Source organism: Desmodus rotundus, chromosome 11, assembly GCF_022682495.2.
Source record: "Desmodus rotundus isolate HL8 chromosome 11, HLdesRot8A.1, whole genome shotgun sequence".
In the NCBI taxonomy this organism is placed as follows: domain Eukaryota; kingdom Metazoa; phylum Chordata; class Mammalia; order Chiroptera; family Phyllostomidae; genus Desmodus; species Desmodus rotundus.
The window spans coordinates 37,190,374-37,208,382 of NC_071397.1; the positions used below are offsets into that span (position 1 = coordinate 37,190,374).

Sequence of the window (18,009 nt, forward strand, 5' to 3'; positions counted from 1 at the left end):
TCATATTTTTTATCTTCTTAAAGGAGATCCTGTATATTTTATGTAATACTGTTTTGGTGATACTGAACTCCTTTAGCTCTTTCTTCTCTGGAAGCTCTTTATCTGTCCTTCAATTCTAAATGATAGCTTTGCTAGGAGAGTAATCTTGGCTGTAGGTCCTTGCTTTTCATCACTTTGAATATTACTAATTCCTTCTAGCCTACAAAATTTCTTTTGAGAAATCAGCCCACAGCCTTATGGGAGCTTCCTTATAGGTAACTAATTTCTTTTACTTCTTTTAAGATTCTCTCTTTGTCTTTAACCTTTTGCATTTTAATTATTATGTGTCTTGGTTGGGCATCTTTGCATCCATCGTGTTTGGGACTCTGAGCTTCCTGGACTTGTATGTCTGTTACCTTCACTAAGTTAGGGAAGTTTTCTGCAATTATTTTTTTCAAGTAGGTTTTCACTTTCTTGCTCTCTTCTCCTTTCAGCACCCTCATGTTGATGTGCTTGAAGTTGTCCCAGAGGCTCCTTACACTATCCTCATTTTTTTGGATTCTTTTTTCTTCTTGTTTTACTGATTGGGTATCTTTTGCTTCCTTATATTTTAAATCGCTGATTTGATTCTTGGTTTTATCCACTCTTACTGTTGATTCCCTATAAATTGTTCTTCATTTCAATTAGCGTATCCTTCATTTCTGACTGGTTCTTTTTTATGGTTTTCATGCCCTTTTTTATGCTGTTGAAGTTCTCACTGAGTTCACTGAGCATTCTTATAACCAATGTTTTGAACTGTACATCTTGTTCCTTATTTTGGCAGCCTCTCTGTGTTTGTTTCTATGTATGAGATAGAACTGCTATGACTCCCTGGCTTGGAAGAGTGGCCTAATGTAGTAAAGTGTCCTATAGGGTCCAGCCTCCCTTACCTCCCAAGCTGGGGAGTGCCCACCGTGTGGGCTGTGCATACCCTCCTCTTGTAGTTGAACCTTGATTGCTGTTGGCAGATCAATGGGAGTGACTTACCCAGGCCAGTCAGCTGTAAGGACTGGCTGTGACTACTGACCACTGTGGAGGATCAGCTGTGCAAGGGGCCCACTCTACACAGCAGGACTTACTTCAGCAGGGCTCTGGTGCCCGCTAAGTTCGCCCTCTGTCTATGTCACTTGTAGAGGTGGTCAGGTGGTTATGCCCCAACATGGTGTAAAGCTGTCCCTGGGTGCACAGGCTATTGGGGCTGTTGAGGACCTTTTTTTCAGAGACCCTTAAAGTAAATCACAAGCCAGTTTAAGGTAAAGTTTTTGTTAAAAAGTAGAAGTCTGTAAAAATGGTGACTTAGCTTATCTTTATTAGTAAGACTTTATAACATGTGTTTTTTAATTCTTACTTATTTACTTGCCTTCTGGTAAAGACCAGAAAAACTTAAATTTAGAATGCTCTCTGATAATAAAATCATAAGTAACTACTTAAGATGGCCACGTTGCAGGTTTGTAAAATTGGCTTGCTACAAGCAAATTGTAACAACTGGCTTAAAGTTTTTGGTTCCTCTCTTCGTTTTTAAGAGCAAAATGCTAATCGTTTGCAGCATGTTCTTGTTATTATAAAATATTCTTGCATTTTAATGATAATAACAACAAAACAATTTCAGAACCTAAGGAAGATCAAGAACCAAAGGTTCCAGAAAGTAACCAGAAACAGTGGCAATCTAAGAAAAGGTCAAAATGTATAAACCAGAATGCTGCTGCTTCTTCAAATCAATGGCAGATTCCAGAGATAATCCGAAAAGGTGATACAGAGGTAACTTTCTTTCCCTCTCATGTAACATGCCATTGTTCAAAATGTGATGATCATGTTAAATATTTTCTTATTTTATTAACTTCTTATGCACCATATTTAGTGGAATAGTTTACTTAATGTTTTTATTATTCACAAAACAATGTTCAGTAACAGTTATGGTTTCAGTAAGAGCATATGTCAAATTGAATTCTTTTCTATTTAATTTATTCTGTTCTGTTTTCAGTAGTGTTTCTAAATTGCTGGTGGACTGGTATAGGGATCAGCAAACTACAGCCTATGGGTCAAATCTGTTTCCCAGCCTGAGTGTGCAAATGATGTTTTATTGGAACACAAACATGCCTGTTCATTTACTTATATCTATGGCTACTTTCAAACTGTAACAGCAGAGTTAAGTAGTTGCAACAGAGATCATCTAGTCTCTAAGGCCTAAAATGTTTATTGCCCTTTACAGAAAACCATATGCTGATCCTTGCTCTAGTGCAGTGTATATCAAAGCATTTGACAATTTCCTATTGTCATCCTCATGGATGGAATAGAAAACACAGGCTAGACAATGCATGTGAATTTGTAACAGTGGCTAGGGGCTATTTCAGAAGGAATGGCTACCGGAGATCCGTACCTATTTTAGTCCATGGCTCTACTTTTTTATCACTATTTCTTTTCAGTTATATTCTAACTTGGTAGTTCTCAAATATTTGGGCCTTGGGACCTTCTTTTACCCACTTAATTATCAAGACACCCAAAGAGCTTTTGTTTACGTAAGTTATATTTATCTGTATTGACTGTGTTACAAAGTAAAACCAAGAATTTTTAAAAATATTTATTAATATTAAAAACAATATACCCATTACATGTGAATATAGATATACTTTTATGAAAAACAAGTATTTTGTTTTATTGAGGTTTAATTGATATATAACATATTAGTCCCAGGTGTACAAAATAATGATTTTATATTTATGTATATGATGAATTGATCACCAGAATAAATCTAGTTAACATCTATCACCATGCATAGCTGCAAAATTTTTCTGTCTGGCAATGAAAACTTTAAGATCTACTCACTTAACAACTTTCAAATATGCAATAGAGTATTATTAACTGTTGTCACCATGCTGTCCATTACATCCCCAGGACTTAATTTTATAACTGGAAGTTTGTGCCTTTTTACCACCTTTACCCTTTTCAGCCATGGCCACCCTCACCCCTCCATCCCACCTCTGGCAAACACCAATCTGTAACTGTTTTTTGTTTTTTTTTTTAAGATTAAAAAAAAATCCTCACCTGAGGATATGCTTATTGATTATTGATTTGAGAGCAAGTTGAAGGGATGAAGGGACAGGGGGGAGAAACATCATTTGGTTGCCTCTCACATTTACCCTGATGGGGGACTGAAACCACAACCTAAGCATATGGGGGAATCCAACCCCTGACCTTTTGATTTACAGGACAATGGTCCAAGCAATTGAGCCACACCAGCCAGGGCTAACATTTTACACATAAGTGATACTATGTAGTATTTATCTTTCTGTGTCTGACATATTTCACTTACCGCAGTGTTCTCAGGTCCATCCATGTTGTCACAACTGGCAAGATTTCATTCTTTAGGCTGAATAATACTCCATTGTGTATATACTCCTATATCACATTTTTTTATTCATTTATACATCAATGGATACTTACGGTTTTTCCTTATCTTGACCATTGTAAATAATGTTGCAATGAACATGAACATGAGTGTGCATATTATCTTTTTAGGCTAGTGTTTTCATTTTCTCCAGATAAAAACACAGAAGTGGATTGCTGGGTCATATAATAGTTATGTTTTTAATTTTTCTATATTATTTTCCATAGTGGCTGCACCAGTTTATATTCCCACTAACAGTGCACAAGGGTTACCTTTTCTCCATAAAACACTTGTATTTCTTATCTTTTTGATAATAGTCATTCTAACAGGTGTGAGGAGATATCTCATTGTGGTTTTTATTGCTTTTCCCTGATGATTATTGATGTTGAGCATCTTTTCATATGTCCATTGGTCATCTGCATGTCTTCTTTGGAAAAACGTTTGTTCAGATCTTTTGCCCATTTTTTTAACCAGATTATTATTGTTGTTATTATTATTTTGCTCTTGAGTTCATATGAGTTTTTAACATATATTTCGGATGTTTACCCTTTATCTATATATGATTTGCAAATATTTTTTCCCATTCTTTAGGTTGCCCTTTCATTTTGGTGCTGGTTTTCTTTTCCGTACAGAAGCTTTTTAGTTTGATGTAGTCTCACTTATTTTTGTTTCTGTTGTCTTTGCTTTTGGTGTCAGATCCAAAAAATCGTAACCGAGACCCATGTCAGGGAACTTACCACCTGTGTTTTCTTCTAAAAGTTCTATGGTTTCAGATCCTATGTGCAAGTGTTTAATCCATTTTGAGTTAATTTTTGTGTATGGTGTATGATAGTGGTTCATTTTCTTGTTTTTCATATGGCTGTCCAGTTTTCCCAAGTTCATTTACTGAAGAGACTCTTCCTTTCCTACTATGTTCAATACATTCTTGGCCCCTTTTGTTGTAAATTAATTGACTACATATTTCTGAGTTTATTTCTGTACTCTGTTGTATTCCAGTGGTCTGTGTATCCGTATGCCATTACCATACATTTTGATTACATAGCTTTGTAATATAGTTTGAAATCAGGGTTGTGATGCCTCCAGTTTTGTTCTTTCTGAAGATTGTTTTGGCTATTTGGGGTTTTTTATAGTTTTACACAAATGTCATTGGAATTTTGATAGGGATTGCATTGAATGTAGATTGGTCTGGGTATTATGGACATTTTAACAATATTGACTTTTCAACTTCATGAACATGCACTATCTTTCTGTTTATTTGTGTCTTTTTCAATTTTTTCATCAGTGTCTTATAATTTTCAGTATACACATCTATCACCTCCTTGGTTAAATTTATTCCTAGGTATGGTATTCTTTTTGATTTCATCATAAGTGAGATTGTTTTTTAATTTTATTTTCTGACAGATTATTTTTAAGAAATGCAACAGATTTTTGCATACAGATTTTGTATTTTGAAACTTCACTGAATTTGTTAGTTCTAACAGTCTTTTGGTGGAGTCTTTAGAGTTTTCTATATATAATACCATGTCATCTCCAAATAGTGACTGTTTTACTTCTTCCTTTCAAATATGATGCACTTTATTTCTTGCCTAATTGCTCCGGCTAAGCCTTCCAATATTCCTTTGAATAAAAGTACCAAGAGTGTGCATGCTTGTCTTAGTACTGATCTTAAAAGAAAAGCTTTCAGCTTTTCACTATCAAGTATGATGTTATCTGTGGGTTTGTCATATATGGCCTTTATTATGTTGAGTTACATTCCCTCTGAAAAATAAGTATTTTTTGAAAAAAAATAATTACAGTGAGAAGAATGACATTGTTTTACGATTAATTTAATGCTTGGCTTAACAGAAAACTGGATTTCTTGTATCTGCTTTTGCATTTAATCTATTGTATTATCCTGTGTTCTGTAGCCTTGAGTAAACTCCAGTATCTACTCATGAAAGAATGAAAGTGCAAAAGGCAAATAATGTCTTAGTATGTTGAGGAAGATAGTTTTAATCTCTGAGACTTCCTGAAAAAATCTTGGGACCACCCTCTTTTTGCTTTTCCCGGATTCCTCTTTGAGAACCATTTTTTAAAAAAATATATTTTATTGATTATGCTGTTACACTTGTCCCATTTCCCCCCTTTCAATCCACTCCATCCTGCCCACCCCCTCTCTCCCACATTCCCCCCCTTTAGTTCATGTCCATGGGTCATGCATGTAAGTTCTTTGGCTTCTACATTTCCTATACTATTCTTATCCTCCCCCTGTCTATTTTCTACCTACCATTTATGCTACTTATTCTGTGTACTGCCCCACCTCCCCCTCCGACTCCCCTGTTAATAACCCTCCATGTGATCTCCATTTCTGTGGTTCTGTTCCTGTTCTAGTTGTTTGCTTAGTTTGCTTTTTTTTTTTTTGGTTTTAGGTGTGGTTGTTAATAACTGGGAGTTTGCTGTCATTTTTACTGTTCCTACTTTTTATCTTTTTTTAGATAAATCTCTTTAACATTTGATATAATAAGGGCTTGGTGATAATGAACTCCTTTAACTTGACCTTATCTGAGAGGCACTTTATCTGCCCTTCCATTCTAAATAAAAGCTTTGCTGGATAGAGCAATCTTGGATGTAGGTCCTTGACTTTCATGATTTGGAATACTTCTTTCCAGCCCCTTCTTGCCTGTAAGGTCTCTTTTGAGAAATCAGCTGACAGTCTTATGGGAACTCCTTTGTAGGTAACTGTGTCCTTTTCTCTTGCTGCTTGTAAGATTCTCTCCTTCTGCTTAATCTTGGGTAATGTAATTATGATGTGCCTTGGTGTGTTCCTCCTTGGGTCCAGCTCCTTTGGGACTCTCTGAGCTTCCTGGACTTCCTGGAAGTGTATTTCTTTTGCCAGATTAGGGAAGTTCTCTTTCATTATTTGTTCAAATAAAATTTCAATTTCTTGTTCTTCCTCTTCTTCTGGTACCCCTATAATTCAGATGTTGGAACGTTTCAAGATGTCCTGGAGGTTCCTAAGGCTCTCCTCATTTTTTTGAATTCTTGTTTCTTCATTCTTTTCATGGATGGATGTTTCTTTCTTCCTTCTGGTCCACATCATTGATTTGAGTTCCAGTTTCCTTCCCATCACTATTTTCCTTTGTTCTCCTACATTTTCCTGAGCTTCCTACTATTTTCCTACATTTTCCTTTGTTTCTCTTAGCACAGCCTTCATTTTTTCATCTAATTTGTGACCAAATTCAACCAATTCTGTGAGCTATCTGATTACCAGTGTTTTGAACTGTGCATCTGATAGGTTGGCTATCTCTTCGTCGCTTAGTTGTATTTTTTCTGGAACTTTGAACTGTTCTTTCATTTGGGCCATTTTTTTTTGTCTTGGTGCACCTGTTAGGTAAAGGGGCAGAGCCTTAGGTCTTCACCAGTGTGGGGTAACGCTGGTCACTGCACTGTGACGCTGTATGTGGGGGAGGGGCCGAGAGGGAGCAATGGCGCCTGCTCCACTCTCTGAGGGATTTCAGTCACTCCCTCTGCTACCCACAATTAAATTGGGTCTCTCTGGTGCTCCTTCATGAGTGGGTGGGCTTGTGTACATTCTAGGCCCCTGTGGGTCTCTCCAACGAACTCTCTTGTGAGGCTGAGCGTTTCTCCTGCTGCCGCCTCAACCCCTACAGGCGTTTTCAATCAGAGGTTTGAGGCTTTATTTCCCCGCGCTGGAGCCCTGGGTTGTGCGGTCTGTCACCCCGTCCACTAGCTGCTGCCTCACCGGCCAGCTGCAGCTTTGCCCGCCTCACTCCACAATCTGCCACCTCGCTGGTTCCGCCAGCTGCTTGCCTTGCCATGAGTCCTCTCTGCCCCCACTGCCCGTTTCCGCCCCTCCTACCGATCTGGATGAATGTTTCTTCTTTATCTCCTTGGTTGTCAGACTTCCATACAGTTCAATTTTCTGTCAGTTCTGGTTGTTTTTTGTTTTTAAATTGTTGTCCTTTTGGTTGTGCGAAGAGGCACAGTGTGTCTACCTGTGCCTCCAAGTTGGCCGGAAGTCTGAGAACCATTAACATAAGTGGTGAAGTGGATAGTAAATGTTAGATGAAAAGAATCCTAACAGGTTGAATCATGGATCATATTAAACAACATCTCTTTTTTTTCTTAAGCCTATAAGTTAATAGTATGATAAAGGAACTCAAAACCATTTAATTGTCACTAGAGAAATACAAATCACAACCACACTGAGATACTATTTTATACCCACTAACATGGCTGTAATTAAAAAGAGACAGTAACAAGTGTTGATGAAGATGTAGAACCCTTATACACTGTTGGTAAGAATGTATAATGGTGCAGTCACTTGGAAAATCGTATAGCAGTTCCTCAAGAGGTTAAATGCAGAATTACCATATGATCCAGAGTTCCAGTCTTAGGTATATACTCAAGGAAATGGAATATATATATATATATATATATATATATATATATATATATATATATATATATATAAATTTGTACATGAATGTTCATAGCTTTATTCATAATTACCAAAAGGTAGAAATAACCCAAATAGCCATCAACTAGAGAGTGAATAAACAAGTTGTGGTATTCTAATTTTATTATTTTTCAGCTTTCAACAATAAAAAATAATGAAGTAATGATAAATGCTATAACACAGATGAACCTTGAATTCATACGAAGTGTAAGAAGCATGTTCAGAATAGGCAAATCCACATAGTAAGAAGGTAGATTAGTGGTTGCCACAAACACTGGGAGGAGTGTAGAATGGTAGTGAATGCTAATGGATATGGAGTTTCTTTTTTTATCTCTCTCTCTCTCTTTTTTAAAGATTTTATTATTTATTTTTAGAGAAAGGGGAAGGATGGGAGAAAGAGAGGGAGCATAATATCAATAGGTTGCCTCTTGCATGCCCCCAGCGCAGGACCTGGCCTGCAGCCCAGGCTTGTGCTGTGACCAGGAACTGAACCCGCAGCCTATTGCTTTGTGGGTCGATGCCTAACCCACTGAGCCACACCACTCAGGGCTGGAGTTTCTTTCTAAGATAGTGAAAGTGGTCTGCAACTAAATAGTGGTGATGATTGTACATTCTCATGAATATTAAAAACCACTGAACTACTTAGGAAAAAAAAAAGAAACTAGGTAGCTTTCTTAGGTCACTGTTTCCCCAACAGCCTTCTCAAGTGGACGTTGTTTTGCCTCGCATCTCACCTTAGAGCTAAAAGGTCTCCATTATAGTGTCCAGATTATTTCTTCTCTTGTCCTGCTCATTGCTGTCATCTGTGAACATACTGAGGACTCCCCATTAATTCCTTAAAGATATTAGGCTATGGATCACTTCTATATACATCAAACCAAAAACTATCATCTTTTTTTTTTGTTGGTTTCATAGACTTCTCTATCACTAGTCCTATACCTGGCTCCCAAATTTATAACTTCTTTCTCCCTTGTGACCATTCTCTTAATTTCACCTTATCTATCCATTCCTGTATCATTGATTCTAATCTCCAAAATCCCAAATGCAAACATCCCAGTCCATGACCATAATATTTACATTTTTCCAGCCTAATAATCTTCAACAGTTTCTCAGTACCATCCGGACCATTTATCCAAACATATATGTGAGGAAATCTTAAATGAAATGGAAAATTTATCCAGGAAAAGAGATACAGTGGCCATGCTTGCTAATGTAAAAACTTAAAGGAGAGAAATATAGAAAGTAGAAGAGATTTATGCATTGTGGCTCTCAAGAGCATAATGTAGACCAGTAGGTTAAAAATTATAACAGAGCAACTGATTTAATCTAAACTTCTGTGAAGTCTTTTTAATAACGAAAGCTGTCCCTGAATTGTAGTGAACCTCCTTAGACAGTAGTGAGTGTGCAGTTACTAATAATGTTCAAACAAAATGTGATTGTCTATTTGGTTGAGATGCTGTAGAACAGGGGCTGGAAATCTTAAAAAGTCAGTAGGCTTTGCAGACCAGGTGGTCACTGTAGTTATTACCCAACTATGCCATTATCTGCATGAAAACAGCTTTAGGTAATATGTAAACAAGTGGGCATACCTGTGTTCCAATAAAACTTTATTTACAAAAATAGATGGCAGGCCAGATTCAGCCCTCAGGCTGTAATTTGCCTATGATCTCTTCTGTAGAGGATGTTCATTTATCATTGCTTTGGGATTTGTATGAAATAAATTCTACATGTCTCTTACTAGGGAAAACACTAGATAAGTATTTGCTGTGTCAAATTTTGCTAAATAATTAGTATTCGGTCATTTTGGTCACAAAGTGGGGAATGTGATTTTATTGATTAGAGAAAGACTGATTTTTAGAAGAACAGCATGGTACTTAATTAGATTATAAAATTTCAATACTGCTTACAGTAGACCTGCCGGGAGAGGGTATTAGATCCTGTTTTGTTAAAACAATACTGTGTGACTTCCCTCTACTTGTGATCCCTTTGAGCAAAATATATCAGGCTTCAGAATTTAGAGTGAAAGATCTATATTAAAAAGTTATTGAAACCCTGGAGTACATATGTTTATTTACTTTAGCATGTTTTTTGGTATTTCATGTTTTTACCCCTTATTTTATTTTAGAAGTGATTTTTTTTCTTTTCATTTTGGTTTAGCAGAAACAAACCACCTTTGAGCAACCTGTCTCTTTAGTTTCAAAGCAGTCACCGCCTATGCCAGCACCAAAATGGATTGACCGAAAATCTGTTTGTCAGACACCCAGCAGCAGGGCCTTAGAAGATTACATGAGCTGGTAATTACTTTTTGCTGTTAGCTTGGTACAGTAGAAATAACATGGGTGTTGGGGCCAAATAGATATGGAGTTGAATCTTGCTCTCTTACTTTAAAGACTTTTTAAATTCATACTATTTTTCTCAGCATCAGTGTTTTCATCTGTAAAAGGGGAGGGGAAGGTGGCTACATTATATTTTTAAGGATGTTGTGAAAGTCTCTCATATTGTAGTCTGTACCTACAACCTATAACTACTCTAAGTATGCAAAACTTGATAATTACGCATTGCCACATGGATACTTCTCTAATTGAGAGATTTGAAGTTTAACTCCTAGAGCAGATAAAGGGTGGATGCATTTTATAGCAAAGGAGGTATTAATTGGAATGTGATTGTTTCTGAAAGAGGTGGGTTTTGCAGGTCACATAGTTCTGGGGGTGTTCAAAGGTACAGGATTTGCTGGATGGGAACGAGGGACGAGTAAAGAAATTGGATGGTCAGTGCTGACTGATAGGAAACACAAGGGCTATTACAAAGGCAAATTAGCGATATTCAAAGAAAATACAGGAATGTGACACATCTTATTCTTAAATTAGTGGCTATATTTTAATATAATTTTTAGTGTTTTACAGGATAATTTAAGTCCATGATGCCTAGGTCCTGAAGAAAAAATAGTGAGAATAAGGCAAGCAAAGCACAAATGTGAACTGATTGGCTTTAAGCTTAAAGGCCAAACTTCTCTGATGTAATGGCTTTTAGATATTTATAGCAGGCTACTGTAAAACATTATTGTTAAAAAGCACTCATAACATCTATGATCAGCCATAGGCTGAACTTTACCTTGGCTAAATTCCTATAAAATAACCCCAACCTAATATTTTCAGTGCCATCTTATTTATTTTACAATAAGGATTTTTTTGTCTGGGGACAAAAATTACTTTCAGAAAGAATTCCCCCAAAATAAAATTTTCATGGTGTATCTAGAATACATAATTCCAGCCATATTATGAAAACTGACTTTGAAGCTGTTTGATATAACACATTTAAAGTTTATATTCACCTTTTAAAACCACACAAAAAAAACTGAGTCAGAATTTTGTTGTTAAAATTTTAATGTATTAGATTTTAAAAATATCTTTCTTAGCTTTAGGACTCCAGTTATGAAGAATGACTTTCCGCCTGCTTCTCAGTTGTCAACACCTTATAGCCAACCTGCCTACTTCCAGCAGCAGCAGCAGCAGCAAATACCCATTACTCCACTTCAGAACTTACAGGTTTGATAAGCCTTATCTATGATGGTATATGTTATGGTATGATCAGTTTCAAAGATTTTGTTTTTACAGCATCTAGTTGTTAGGAAAAGTCTTAGGGACTTGTAAATTCTTAGTCCCATTAAGCAAAATTCATTTCTGATAACTTCCTGAGCTCAAGAAGTTAGATCATGAAGAAGCTAATGAAGTTGTTTTTTTTTTTTCCTCATTACCTAGGCCAAAGGGTCATGTTTGAATTGCTAGATAAAATTTCTCTTGTAATGTAGATTACTTTTTATTTCATTTAACTAATGAAGCCAGCTGTTTTTGAGCAGCCTGATTTCATTGGCTACTTACTATACAAGTAAATTTTCAAGAGTACGAGAATAGCAATATGAGATGTTACTAGAATATATTATAAAGTACTATATTTTGCCATGTATAATGCACTCCCCTGTATAATCTGTGCCCACATTTTTGGCCCAAATTTTTGGGGAAAACATCTTTCATTTTAATTTTTTAATGCCATTCTTTATTTATTTATATTTGCATGCTTGTTTTTTCTATTGTAAAGGAATTCTAGCGTTAATTTTTGAACATACTGTGGTATAAGAAATTTTACGTAACAAATAATTACAAAATGCAAGGACAGATACAATGTATTTCAGGTACTACCCATGTATAATGTGCCCAAAAATTTAGGGAAAAAAGTGCTCATATGCAGCAAAATATGGTAATGATAATAAAGTAAGAAAAAAAATTTTGCTGGTGAAACAATTTCATTGCCATCTAGAGAAAAATTAATTTAGACGCTACTGACATCAGTACTAAAACTTGTTTCTAGTAACTGTCTGAGAAGCAACTTAATACTGGTAGAAAGTACGGGCTTTGAAGGGAGAGACTATCTGGCCTTGAATCTTGGCCATGCTACTTACCAGCTGTGTGACCTTTTGCAAGTTACGTAAACTTTCTGTGCCTATTTTATCATCTGTAAAATGGGGATAATAAAGCTACCTATGCCATAGGATGGTTGTGAATATTAAATCTGTTAATATATATAACTTACAACAGAGCCTGGTATTTATTAAATAATAAAAGTTAGCAGTTGTCTTTTTAAATAACAAAACAGCAAAAACAAACCATAAGTAATTAACTATACAAATCAAGTGATAAGAAAATTAGCCGATGGAAAGTAGAACGGTGGTTAGCAGGGGCTAATGAGAGGGAGGAAGGAGGAGTTATTCTTTAGCAGATACTGAGTTTCAGTATAACATGATGAAAAGTTTTGGAGATGGGTGGTGGTAATGCTTGTATAACAAGGTACTTAATGCCACTGAATTATATACTTAAAAATGGTTAAAATGGTAAATTATATGTATATTTTACCACAGTTTTAGAAAATACCGCAAAAAAATTAGCTGACATAGATTATACTAACTAAATTGTATAATAAATTACAAATTTCTAAATTGTATAATAAACTACAAAGGAGAAAGAAAGATAATTAGGTTTGCTTTATATTGAATCAAATCACATTTATTGAGTTATTACTTATGTCAGGCCCTGTTTGAGTTATAATCTAGAACTTAAGTCAAACATGACCAAGTGAAGGGGCTAGGAGGCTTCTGGAAGAGGTCAGTGTCAGGAGGAAACTGAAAAGAAGCCAGAGTGTGGCTGGAGCTTAGGGAGGGATGAGGGGTGTGGGGGGTGTGGATCCTTAGGGTCCTGCTGTTTTACCACAAGAGGGATGGGAAGCTGTTGGAACTGGCTGGAGCAGGGAAGGGAAGTTATTTGCATTTTGAAACAATTACTCTGGTGACAGTGAGGAGGATGGACCAAAGGAAAAGTGGGATGTTATCTGTATAGGAAATTGAACTTCACATTATTGAATTAGAAATAAATCAGAATTACTTTATTTTTTTTTTTAATTTTTATTGTTATTCAATTACAGTTGTCTGCCTTTTCTCCCCATCCCTCCACCCCACCCCAGCTGAACCTCCCTCCCTCCTCCACCTCCACCCTCCCTCTTGATTTGGTCCATGTGTCCTTTATAGTAATTCCTGTAATCCCCTCTCCCCACTCCCCTCTGGTTATTGTTAGATTATTCTTAACTTCAATGTCTCTGGTTATATTTTGTTTGCTTTTTTCTTCTGTTGATTATGTTCCAGTAAAGGTGAGATCATATGGTATTTGTCCCTCACCGCCTGGCTTATTTCACTTAGCATAATGCTCTCCAGTTCCATCCATGCTGTTGCAAAGGATATAAGCTGCTGCTTTCTCTCTGCTGGATAGAATTCCATTGTGTAAATGTACCATGGTTTTTTGATCCACGTATTTGCTCATAGGCACTTAGGTTGCTTCCAGTACTTGGCTATTGTAAATTGTGCTGCTATGAACATTGGGGTGCATAGGTTCTTTTGGATTGGTGTTTCAGGGTTCTTAGGGTGTAATCCCAGCAGTGGAATTGCTGAGTCAAAGGGCAGTTCCATTTTTAGTTTTCTGAGGAAATTCCATACTGTTTTCCACAGTGGCCTCACCAGTCTGCATTCCCACCAACAGTGCGCTAGGGTTCCCTTTTCTCCGCATCCTCTCCAACATTTGTTTGTGGATTTGTTTATGTTGGCCACTCTGACTGGTGTGAGATGGTACCTCATTGTGGTTTTAATTTGCCTCTCTCTGCTGGCTAGTGATGCTGAGCATCTTTTCATATGTCTCTGGGCCCTCTGTATGTCTTCCTTGGAGAAGTGTCTGGTCAAGTCTTTTGCCCATTTTTTAATTGAATTTTTGCCTTCTTGGAGTGGAGCCATGTGAGTTCTTCATATATTTTGGAGATCAAACCCTTGTCTGAGGTATCACTGGCAAATATGTTTTCCCATACAGTTGGTTCTCTTTTCATTTTCATGCTGTTTTTGTTAACCATGCAGAAGCTTTTTAATTTGATGAGATCCCATTTGTTTATTCTTTCCTTTATGTCCCTTGCTTTAGGGGATGTGTCTGTGAGGATGTTGCTTTGTGGAATGTCTGAGATTTTCCTACCAATGTTTTCCTCTAGGACTTTTATGGTGTTACGACTTATATTTAAGTCTTTTATCCACCTTGAATTTATTTTTGTGTATGGCGTAAGTTGGTGATCGAGTTTCATTTTTTTGCACGTAGCTGTCCAGGTTGGAAGAATTAACGTCATCAAAATGGTCATACTACCCAAAGCAATTTATAGATTCATTGCAATCCCTATTAAAGTACCCATGACATATTTCACAGATATAGAACAAACATTTCAGAAATTCATATGGAACCATAAACGACCCCGAATAGCTGCAGCAATTTTGAGAAAGAAGAACAAAGCAGGAGGGATCACAATACCTGATATCAAACTGTATCACAAGGCCACTGTAATCAAAACAGCTTAGTACTGGCATAAAAACAGGCACATAGACCAATGGAACAGAACAGAGAGCCCAGAAATAAACCCAAGTCTTTATAGTCCGTTAATATTTGACAAAGGAGGCAGGAGCATAAAATGGAGCAACAATTACTTTATTCTTTAAAAACAAAAACAAAAAATTCAGGAGTTAGGGGGAAATAAAATTGAACTGTTTTCTTCCCTTTGGGAAATTTTCAGTTTAAGTATGAGAGGAAGCTCCAAAAAGAAGTAGGGTAAAGGGGATAGTGAAGAATTTTGATAAAAATAACAACCTAATGAAAGATGACAGGTATATATTTAAAAAGCCAATACTTTCTTACAGAAAACAAATTATCATGACTCAAAGGTCTCTTTCAACCCTACAGGTTAAAGAAATTAGAATTCTTATATTTTATATTAATGTGGAAGGAAATTACATAAGAGAGATTCTACCACTTGGTATCTAAAGCAGGACTTAGTTAAAATGAGATTTATTTAGTAGATCTGTTACAGAGCAGGGGGGGTGGTGGTTCACAACAAATCATTACAGAAAGGATTCCCCCTCTCTGTCTCTGGAGGTTCCTTCCCCCACGCCCACCTGCTAGGTTCGAAATGCCCGCCGCCAGAGGAAAGACGTCTCTCAATGCCAGAGACTGGTGAAAAGGAAAGGAATTGTTTATTTAAAAGTTACACAAACTTAGAATAATGGCTTAATGTCTTCAATAAGATACTAAAGTCCTCTAGAATACCCACAGATGCACAGTCCTTCCCTCTCCCTGTGCCCAGTCCGGGGTACCGTGTCTCAGGAAAAGAAGTAGAAGTCCGTGATTCAGGCTCCCGGCACCATCAGCTGTGTGGCTGCTGTGATCTCCAGTTAATCCAAAGCCATGTGGCACCTTCTCATGGCCCACCAGCAAGAGTCCTCTCTCCCCTTTCTCTATGGCTGCAAAGTCTCTCCTGCTGCCTAAGCCGCGTGGCAAGAAGAAGCACTCCAAAACCTCGTGGTCCTCTCTACTCTCCTTCAGAACCGCGTGGTCCTTTTCCCCACTTCAGAACCACATGGACCTCTATCTATCTGCTTGCTTCAGAGCCTCGTGGTTCTCTCATTTACTCCAGAGCTGCGTGGTCTCCTCCCCATTTACTTTGGAGCCGCGTGGTCTCCTCTTTCCTTCCCCAAAACCTTTTGGTCCTCCCTACTACTATGGAGCTGCGTGGTCTCTTCCTTCCTATGGCTGCTGGGCCTAGGTTTAAATCCCAGCGCCTATCTTCCTTTGCAGCCCCATTTCTGACTCCTCCTACAGTCAGCTACACCTGCCAGCATCCCTGTATTCTTCCAGCTTTACTGGGCTGCCATAGTAAGTCTGGGCAGGTGTGGCCCCATGGCATGGAGCCAATCATCTCCACGCTCTCACGCAGGCCCTGTAACCAGGGGGAGTTACTTCCCAGTCCCATCCTGGGTGGAATTTGGTCCCATCCCCCTGGCTCAAAGCATGGCCACAGCTACTTAACATATCCATGAAACCAGTTAAAGGTTATAGATATGTTAAATGACTGTGCCAGGGGTTAGCTGCAAAGCTCTTGCTACCCAAAACAGCTCTGAATGGCCCTGTTCCATGTGTCCCATCCCCCTTGGCTCAGGCCTGTGGGGGTGAGGACATCCTACATACATTTTTCTAATATTTCCTGGACACCCCGAGTCCTGGACCTCATTACAAATCCCTTCTTGGGGCCCTCCTCTTGGCTGCACCCTGCTTCAGATCTTGTTTCAACTTGGTTAATCAGCTAATCAGGTGCTCTTTGTATCTTCAGCTTCCTTGTCAGCTCAGAATAAGTCCTCTCACATCACTCCATCTGTTCAAAGTGTTTGTAGGTCCCCAGAGAGCTCTGGCACAAGGGAAAGGAAGTAGGGGCATGTAGAGTAGATCTGTTGAAAGTTTGCTCAGGAAGGTGCTGAAGTTCAAATTGAGTACCTTGAAACTTCTTTAGCAAAAAGGTGGCATTGCTGAAATTTGCATTTGTCAGATTGACTTTGGAGCTCCTAGCACCTTAGCTCACTGCTTCCTTTACAGCATAATGCTAAGTGAAAAAATCTGTGTATTTATGTATATATTTATATATGTATGGAAGCCAAGAGGTTTGTGTAGGAAAAAAACAATAGATAAGATATAAATGATAACTTACGAGTTTGTAGGTTGAACATTAAGTGGTTCCCCACTCCTCCCCTTTAAATCTTATTTTTATGTATTTAAAAAGAAAAGACAAGTTATAGGGGGAGAACTTGGAATTTTGTATATCAACTTAATAAGTTTATTTCTGGACTAAAGTATCTAAATTCCCTCTTTCAAATAATTGTGACTAATATCTAATTACTTAAGATTTAAGACAATTTCAAAATTGGAAGCATTTTACTATATTAAGTGCAAGCTATTTTCTCAGGCATATTCTTTGAACCTTTGAATCTTTACATATTTTCATTTAGATTTCAGCATCCTCCTCAACAAATGAATGCATTTTAGTTAAAGGAAGAATTTACTCCATTTTGAAGCAGATAGGAAGTGGAGGTTCAAGTAAGGTAAGTATCTACCCCAAAATTTGAAAACATTTGCAAAGATATATGTATCTTAAATATTTAAGAAACTAATAAAAATATTTTTAAGCTTTTCTTTCTTTGTCTTTTAACAATTTTGGTCTCTTTGTTTCCTCATTTGTAGGGGCCCACATTGCCCTTGAGACAAAAAATCCTTCTCATCCCTGGCTCCCATTTCCTTCTCCCAACAAATGACATGTGTCTTTAGACCCACCTCTTAATTCCAATTCCCTGCTCTTCCCTCCAGATTTCTTCTCTAAATAACATTAACATTGACTTAGGAGTGGTGCTACTAAAAACATTTATTGTGTTAGAATAGTAGATAACTCAGTTCTTTGAGATTTGTAAGGCTGTTTACTTTATACAAAATGGCTTTATACTATTTTAAAATTCCTTTTATCTTTTCCTTGCTATTTTTTGCTGCCTCTTGCCCTATCATTATTTTATGCCCCTCACCCTCTAATTTGCAATGTGTGCAAGTAAACCCAGTAATACTTTGTTAGAATTTTGCGTTTAAATTTTCTTTAAGTAATTAAGCTGTACCTGACAGCCTGATATATACTTTGGCTTTTATTCCTTGCCAGTTCCTGCTGGATAGTCAAGGTTAAATGGCTTTAAATAAGTGATGTTTACTTC

At 37.3% G+C, this 18,009-nt stretch overlaps 1 protein-coding gene across 4 annotated transcripts in view; it reads left to right on the forward strand.

Annotated features, from left to right (window-relative positions):
* The window catches only part of TTK (TTK protein kinase), a 45,229-nt gene that overhangs the window by 16,098 nt on the left and 11,122 nt on the right, over positions 1 to 18,009 (forward strand). For 3 of the 4 annotated variants that reach the window (XM_024576651.3, XM_045184884.2, XM_045184883.2), the window contains 4 exons: positions 1,628 to 1,776; positions 10,020 to 10,156; positions 11,278 to 11,407; positions 17,266 to 17,358. In XM_024576651.3, the coding sequence (XP_024432419.2) occupies positions 1,628 to 1,776; positions 10,020 to 10,156; positions 11,278 to 11,407; positions 17,266 to 17,358 (509 nt within the window). The remainder of the gene's footprint in view (positions 1 to 1,627; positions 1,777 to 10,019; positions 10,157 to 11,277; positions 11,408 to 17,265; positions 17,359 to 18,009) is intronic. The other variant, XM_024576652.3, reaches the window with a different exon arrangement.